General features: G+C 47.8%; 1 protein-coding gene across 1 annotated transcript in view; it reads left to right on the forward strand.

Moving 5' to 3' along the window:
• PARP16 (poly(ADP-ribose) polymerase family member 16) overlaps window positions 1–8,701 on the forward strand; it is a gene marked incomplete in the record, with an annotated part of 33,875 nt that overhangs the window by 17,375 nt on the left and 7,799 nt on the right. Inside the window, 1 exon segment of the mRNA XM_073618326.1 lies at window positions 5,916–6,122. Coding sequence (XP_073474427.1) covers window positions 5,916–6,122 — 207 coding nt within the window.

Raw genomic sequence — 8,701 nt, forward strand, 5'->3', positions numbered from 1 at the left:
TGCTCGAGTGGGGGGAAAGACTGCTGCAGCTCTCAGGGCCCTGGCAGAAGGACTTCCAGGACAGATGGGTGATCTCCACGGTAACCTTAGGGTACAGACTGGAGTTCCAAGAATGTCCCTCTCCTCGTTTCCTCAGATCAGGTGTTCCCAGAAAGCCAGAAGAGAAGCAGTCGCTCCTTCTAGCGATAAAGCGACTTTTGTCGCAAGAGGTCATTGTGGGGGTTCCCACAAAGGATCAAGGATTGAGACTTTGTTCCAATCTTTCTATGGTCCGAAAACCAAATGGGGACGACAGACCCATTTTGGAATTGAGAGATCTGAAACGATTCCCAAGGATGCAGTCCTTTCGTTTGGAATCAATTCAGACAGTAATCTCCGTCCTGCAGGGAGGAGAATTTCTGATATCAATAGGCATCAGAGATGCAGGCCTATATGTGCCCAGTTTTCCTGCTTAACTGAAGTGTCTGCAGGCAAAGATCACTGCTCTAAGGGAGCTGATTCTGACAGTCAGGGCCAAGAAGGGTCTTTCTGTCCGCCTTTGTATAAGGCTGCAGGGGAAGATGGTGGCTTCATTCGAAGCAGTTCCCTATGCGCAGTTCCAAGCAGAACTGTTGTAACACAGTATTCTGTTGACCTGGAACAGGAAGGTGCAGGCATTAAACTTTCCAATGCACCTATCGCATGCGATGCGTCAGAGCCTCAGTTGATGGCTCATACCCGAAAACCTACAGAAGGGGAAATCCTTCCTACCGGTTGCCTGGGATCCTCTTGCAGGCAGGACGGATGCGTTGGTGATTCCGTGGCATCGGCTCTCACCGATTTATGCATTCCCTCCCATTCTGCTACTGCCACGGCTCCTTCGCAGACTCAGGCAAGAAGGGAAGTCGGCACTTCTGGTGGCCCCCGTTTGGTCCAGAAGAACCTGATAAGCAGAAATAGCAGGGATGATGGTGGGTTCCCGGTGGACCCTACCGATACACCCAGACCTGTTAGCTCAAGGTCCGGTGTTCCAGCCTGCCTCACAAATGCTAGATTTGACGGGTGGGCTATTGAATCCCACGTTCTGAAAAATCGTGGGCTTTCAGGTCCTGTCATATCTACCTTGATCAAGGCAAGGAAGCCAGCTTCCAGAATGATTTATCATAGTGTCTGGAAAGCTTATGTATCCTGGTGTGAATCCAGGGGTTGGCATCCCAGGAAATATGTCATAGGTAGAATTCTGGATTTTCTACAATTAGGATTAGAGATGAAGCTGGCCTTGAGTACCATCAAGGGCCAGGTGTCGGCCTTATCAGTGTTGTTTCAACGGCCGCTTGCTTCGCATTCTCTGATCCGAAACTTTATACAGGGGGTGATGCGTCTTAATCCTCTGGTTAAGGCGCCCCTAAACCCCTGGGACTTGAACTTGGTTCTATCGGTGTTACAAAAACAACCTTTTGAACCAATACGTCAGATTCCTTTGGTCTTACTGACGAGGAAACTAATTTTCCTGGTAGCTATCTCTTCTGCTAGAAGAGTATCAGAAATAGCAGCTCTTCCCTGTAAAGAGCCTTACTTGATTATACACAAGGATAGAGTGGTACTGCGCCCTCATCCTAGTTTTTTTACCGAAGGTGGTTTCAGATTTTCATCTAAACCAAGACATTGTGCTACCTTCCTTTTTTCCAGAACCTTGTTTTCGGAAGAAAGGTCATTACATTCTTTGGATGTAGTAAGAGCAGTCAAGACCTATCTGGAGGCAACTGCTCAGATTCGCAAGACGGATGTCTTGTTTGTGCTGCCGGAGGGTCCCAATAGAGGACAGGCAGCGTCAAAAGCGACCATTTCTAAATGGGTTCGACAGTTGATTATTCAAGCTTACGGTTTGAAACGGAAGGTTCCCCCGTTTCAGATCAAGGCACATTCCACAAGGGCTATTGGTGCTTCTTGGGCAGTGCATCACCGGGCCTCTATGGCTCAGATCTGCAAGGCCGCAACCTGGTCTTCAGTTCATACATTCACCAGATTCTATCAGGTGGATGTGAGAAGGCATGAGGATATCGCCTTTGGGCGTAGTGTGCTGCAGACAGCGGTACAAGGTCCTCAGGTCTGATAGCACCCTACTTGGTTGTGATTCCCCCCCCTCAGTTGGCATTGCTTTGGGACATCCCATCAGTAATTACTGTGGCTCTGTGTCCCGTGATGTCTGAGAAAAGAAAATAGGATTTTTTATTACAGCTTACCTGTAAAATCCTTTTCTTTCGACGGACATCACGGGACACAGAGGTCCCGCCCCTCTTCTAATACACCTATACTGCTTTGCTACAAAACTGAGGTATCCCTGGAAGGGGAGGGGTTATATAGGGGGTTGAACTTCCTGATTAGGGTGTGACCAGTGTCCAATACCTAGTGATACCCTATAACCCATCAGTAATTACTGTGGCTCTGTGTCCCGTGATGTCCGTTGAAAGAAAAGGATTTTACAGGTAAGCTGTAATAAAAAATCCTATTTTTACTGATAACGTGTGCTTAAATGAACAATTAGCTTAAAATCTCCTTGTATCGATGGAACAACTGGAAAGCTTGCTCCTCATTGTAACCACACCTTGAGAAAAGGTCGTTGATGGACTGGCCTGGTAAAGCATTGCCGCGATGGCAAAACCTTCATGTGTTCCTGGATGTCACTAGGAGGAAGGAAACCAGGGTATGCAGAGCCGGATGGACCATGTGAGGCCTCGATCGAATCCCCGATGGTGAGTGATGAGATGATAGAACAGCCACGGAACAAAAAAGGACCGAGAGGCAGCTGGAACAACCACCGACAGGTAGTGGTAGACGGAAACGCCCGATCGTGACGTTATACGCTCGGGGAACACAGGTCCAAAACGAGCCAGTCCATCATTGTTTCTCAAGGTGTGGTTACAGTGAGGAGCAAGCTTTCCAGTTGTTTCATCTATGCAAGGAGTTTTTAAGCCAATTGTTAATTTTTAAGCACGTTTTTATCCCATTGAGCTTTTTGATCATTTGTCCACACAAGACTGTCCAGATCATCGCTTTTAATTGTGGTTGCCCCTGAATGTTTGATGTCAAGGGTGGACTGTCTGATGTTAAGGGAGACATTGATGGGATGGGAGGACCTCTGATGGGATGGGAGGACCTCTGATGGGATGGGAGGACCTCTGATGTGATGGGAGGACCTCTGATGTGATGGGAGGACCTCTGATGTGATGGGAGGACCTCTGATGTGATGGGAGGACCTCTGATGTGATGGGAGGACCTCTGATGTGATGGGAGGACCTCTGATGTGATGGGAGGACCTCTGATGTGATGGGAGGACCTCTGATGTGATGGGAGGACCTCTGATGTGATGGGAGGACCTCTGATGTGATGGGAGGACCTCTGATGTGATGGGAGGACCTCTGATGTGATGGGAGGACCTCTGATGTGATTGGGGGGACCTCTGATGTGATTGGGGGGGGGCTCTGACGTTACGGGGGACCTCTGATGTGAAGGGAGGACGCCTTATGTGATGGGAGGATGTCTGATGTGAAGGGTGGACTGTCTTATGTTAAGGGAGACATTGATGTTATGGGGGGACCTCTGATGTTAAGGGAGACATTGATGTGATGGGGGGATGTCTGATGTAATGGGGGGACGTCTGATGTAATGGGGGGACGTCTGATGTAATGGGGGGACGTCCTCTGTTGTGATGAGGGGGACCTCTGTTGTGATGAGGGGGACCTCTGATGTGATGGGGAAGGACCTCTGATGTGATGGGGAAGGACCTCTGATGTGATGGGGAAGGACCTCTGATGTGATGGGGAAGGACCTCTGATGTGATGGGGAGGACCTCTGATGTGATGGGGAGGACCTCTGATGTGATGGGGAGGACCTCTGATGTGATGGGGAGGACCTCTGATGTGATGGGGAGGACCTCTGATGTGATGGGGAGGACCTCTGATGTGATGGGGAGGACCTCTGATGTGATGGGGAGGACCTCTGATGTGATGGGGAGGACCTCTGATGTGATGGGGAGGACCTCTGATGTGATGGGGAGGACCTCTGATGTGATGGGGGGACCTCTGATGTGATGGGAGGACCTCTGATGTGATGGGGGGGGGGGCTCTGACGTTATGGGGGACCTCTGATATGAAGGGGAACATTGATGTGATGGGGGACCTCTGATGTGAAGGGAGGACGCCTTATGTGATGGGAGGATGTTTGATGTGAAGGGTGGACTGTCTTATGTTAAGAGAGACATTGATGTTGTGAAGGGAGACTCTGTTCTCTGATGTAATGGGCAACTTCTGATGTGAAGGGAGACATTGATGTGATGGGGGACGTCTGATGTGATGGTGTGATGGGGGACGTCTGATGTGATGGTGTGAGGGAGGACGTCTGATGTGATGGGGGGACGTCTGATGTGATGGGGGGACCTCTGATGTGATGGGGGGGGGGGACCTCTGATGTGATTAGGGGACCTCTGATGTAATGGGGGGGGGGGACATCTGATGTGAATGGGGGGGCATCTGATGTGAATGGGGGGGGGGCTCTGACGTTACGGGGGACCTCTGATGTGAAGGGAGGACGCCTTATGTGATGGGAGGATGTCTGATGTGAAGGGTGGACTGTCTTATGTTAAGGGAGACATTGATGTTATGGGGGGACCTCTGATGTTAAGGGAGACATTGATGTGATGGGGGGACGTCTGATGTGATGGGGAGGACCTCTGATGTGATGGGGGGGACCTCTGATGTGATGGGGGGGGACCTCTATTGTGATGGGGGGGCTCTGACGTTATGGGGGACCTCTGATATGAAGGGGAACATTGATGTGATGGGGGACCTCTGATGTGAAGGGAGGACGCCTTATGTGATGGGAGGATGTCTGATGTGAAGGGTGGACTGTCTTATGTTAAGAGAGACATTGATGTTGTGAAGGGAGACTCTGTTCTCTGATGTAATGGGCGACTTCTGATGTGAAGGGAGACATTGATGTGATGGGGGACGTCTGATGTGATGGGGGGACCTCTGATGTGATGGGGGGGGGGACCTCTGACGTTATGGGGGGACCTCTGATGTAATGGGGGGGGGGGGGACCTCTGATGTGAATGGGGGGGACCTCTGATGTGATGGGGGGGGGGGGACCTCTGATGTGATGGGGGGGGGGGGGGGACCTCTGATGTGAATGGGGGGGACCTCTGATGTGATGGGGGGGGGGGGGGCCTCTGATGTGATGGGGGGGGGGGGAACCTCTGATGTGATGGGGGGGGGGGACCTCTGATGTGATGGGGGGGGGGGGGACCTCTGATGTGATGGGGGATCTCTGATGTGAAGGAAAACATTGATGTGATTGGGGACCTCTGATCTCAAGGGGGGGACTTCCGTGAAGTTAATTCCATCAAGGTGGTTGTGTGCATTTAATACGTACGATTTGTTTTTTTTTCACATTTTAGACGGGTGTGCCTCAAGATTTTGCATACTTACAAAGGGTGCTGCCACTGAAAAAAGGTTGGAAAACACTGGTCTAGACTACCACTTATGTGATTATAAGATTAATGTAAGAAATCTCTTTTATATGTCATACTTGCTCCTCCACCTCCTGTTCTACAGCAAACATCAGGAGAGGAGAGATGGAGAGAACAAGGTGGTGTACACAGGCTATAATGAAGGACAGCCAGTACATACAGTAGGTAAAAGCTGCTATTGTTGTAACTGGAATAGAACCTGGATATGCAAATCTGTTAATAACAGTACAGAGAGTTTTATTCTGCTTCAGCTTTGCAGTGTGTGCTTATTGCTGGCTTTACAACTGTAGTAAGTCATAACCTCTATGTATATCCGGGGGGGGGGGGGGGGGGGCGTCATGTCTGTACTAACCATATTGAAAACTCACCCCAGCCCTATATTAAGGCTGCCCTTCCCTTGCTGTTTTAGTTTGAGGAGGTCCAAGCCTTGCCAGGCTCTCCCACTCTTGCTCTGCCCACTCCTGACTTCCTGTTTGAAATAAAATACTGCGAGAAGCTGAACGCCAAGTTCCAGGAGACGCGTGGAGAGAGAGACGTTATTTATGCTTTGCATGGCAGCCGGCTGGAGAATTTCCACTCCATACTGCACAACGGCTTGCACTGTCACTTAAACAAGGTGAGGCATGGTAATAGTTCCAGGTCACTGGTCACTATAAAATATTTGTGTGTAAGTATGCAATAACTCCAGCACTAAACTAGTAGATTATTTTTTTCGTTCACACTGCAGATTAAATGAAAAAACACTAAAAGATTCCTCCATCCACACTATACAGTGCAGATGGATTGATCTCCCGCTGTGCCTATTGTAATTTAAACAACTGACTCCACCAGCCAATCATTTTCTGCCCGTCTCCTTTCATTTTTCAGTGGAGAGATGCTGTGCTGTAGCTCCACCCAAGGCTAAAGCCCAATTTATGGGCATTCCTATGGGGGGGTTGAGCCCTAGCCTCCTTTCTAAGCTGACTGTTTACTGACTTTTATGAATGATTAGTCAGCACTGGCGAGGCGAAGCTACCGTTGCTCGTAAACATATGGGGGAAGGACAGATCTGTCGCACAGATCTTTGAAGTTGTAAATGATCAGTCAATGCTTCAGCTGTGAGATGTATCTGCTGGCTTCTAGTAAACATACATGGCACTGGCAGACCTATCACACAGCCCCAATAGCGCTGACTGTTCATTCACTGCTCCACCGGCCAGCAATTTTCTGCCCAGCTTCTTTGATTTTCAGTGGAGGGATGTAAGCGGTCGGGGACCGACTGGTACATCTAGGTAGATAATTGCCACATTTATCCTTTACAATGCCTCTGCAGTGCAACTATATAGACTGGCTCTGATGTGGCCCTGCCCCCTCCTGCCCTATTACCTGTTGGTTGGTGGGGCTGCCCATTACAATGTTGTGCCAGTAGTAAATCACATTGAATGGGAGGTAGGGGTCAGGGCACAGTCCGAAACTGGGAAGTTCGTTGGTGCTTGCACTGTGGGTTTTGGGGCAGCTATTCAGAGGATGAGATATGGCAATTAAAGAAGTAGTATCATGACAAGTTTAAAACTTTGTTCACATAGCACTTGGTCCCATTAGCATGCAGTGGTTATCCAGTGTTAGTTTACCTTTACATTTTTTCTAAAAAGGTGAACCTACTCTTTAAATCTAGTGACCTAATGGGGATTGATTTACTAAGAGAGTGCAAAAATCTGGTGCAGCTCTGCATAGAAACCATCAGCTTCCAGCTTTTTTTTTTTTTTTGTCAATGCTCAAAGTGATTGTAAAGTCTTGTTGTTTGTTTTTATAGAAAGAAAAAAAATGTTATATGTTATACTTACCTCCTCTGTGCAGTGTGGGAGCAGCCTGGATCATTCTCTGGTCCCTCTTCTACGCTCCTGGCCCCTCCCTCCTGCTGAGTGCCCCCACAGCAAACAGCTTGCTATGGGGGCACCCAAGCCGAGTCACGGCTCTGTGTGTACCATTGAGACACAAACTAGAACGCACCTTCTGCCTTTACAACCACTTAACTTGAACAAGCTGAAGTTAGAAGCTGATTGGCTACCATGCACAGCTGTACCAGGTTCTGAGTGCTCCAGTTTAGTAAATCTCCCCCAACATAGTAGGTGAGGTTGAAAAAAGACACAAGTCTTCAAGTGCAACCTCTGTGTGTGATTATATGTCAGTATTACATTGTATATCCCTGTATGTTGCGGTCGTTTAGGTGCTGATCTAATAGTTTCTTGAAGCTATCGATGCTCCCCGCTGAGACCACCGCCTGTGGAAGGAATTCCACATCCTTGCCGCTCTTTGTACTCGCTCCATTTCCAGTACATCCTTCCTGAGGTCTGGTGCCCAGAACTGGACAGCATACTCCAGGTGCGGCTGGACAGAGTCTTGTAGAGTGGGAGAATTTCATTTTATCTCTGGAGTTGATCCCCTTTTTAATGCATGCCAATATTCTGTTTGCTTTGTTAGCAGCAGCTTGGCATTGCATGCTATATAAAAATAATAGTAAAGTGTGGCGCTAACAAATGACAGAATACGTGTTATTGGTCAGATAACAGTAATATCTGAAAGGGAGGTACCACGTCCTAAAGTGTGTACCTAATGTGCTAGTGATAGTTGTTATGAAAAATGTGCTCTCTTCACAGAACCCCAAAAAACAGAACAACAAAAAATAATAAAAATAAAAAATAGAAAATAAAAAGCACTAAAACACTAAAAAATAAGAAATAAAAAGCACTGAAAGATAGTAAAAGGTTAAGTGTACAAAAACACATAAAAGTGATGAATGATATATCCTGAACCTATATATCAATTAGGTATGAATAGTATATATAGGATAACACATTCCAAAATTACTCAAAAGTGCAATATAATAGGTATACCAAATATCACAGTGTACTGTATGTATAACTCAACAACAATTGTGTTCATCAGGGCAAAGCAGGATGTGAACGCATAAGTCCATAAAGAAGTGGAATACTGAGATCCATTAATAAGTGGTTGGGGTGCTCGCAATTAACCCCATGACAGTCTAAAGCAAGCAGTCTTCATATAGGGGTAAAAAGAAGCTATTTGAAAGGATCCTTGAATGTAGGTGGATTCTTCACTCATTAAGATGGTATCAACCCAAAGAAATAAGCAAAGGGATGCCCTACCAGACAAGGTGGACTCACAGGCCCTTGGCGGTGAGTCAAACGAGCTTGT

The sequence above is a fragment of the Aquarana catesbeiana genome, linkage group LG03, assembly GCF_042186555.1.
Source record: "Aquarana catesbeiana isolate 2022-GZ linkage group LG03, ASM4218655v1, whole genome shotgun sequence".
Taxonomy (NCBI): Eukaryota; Metazoa; Chordata; class Amphibia; order Anura; family Ranidae; genus Aquarana; species Aquarana catesbeiana.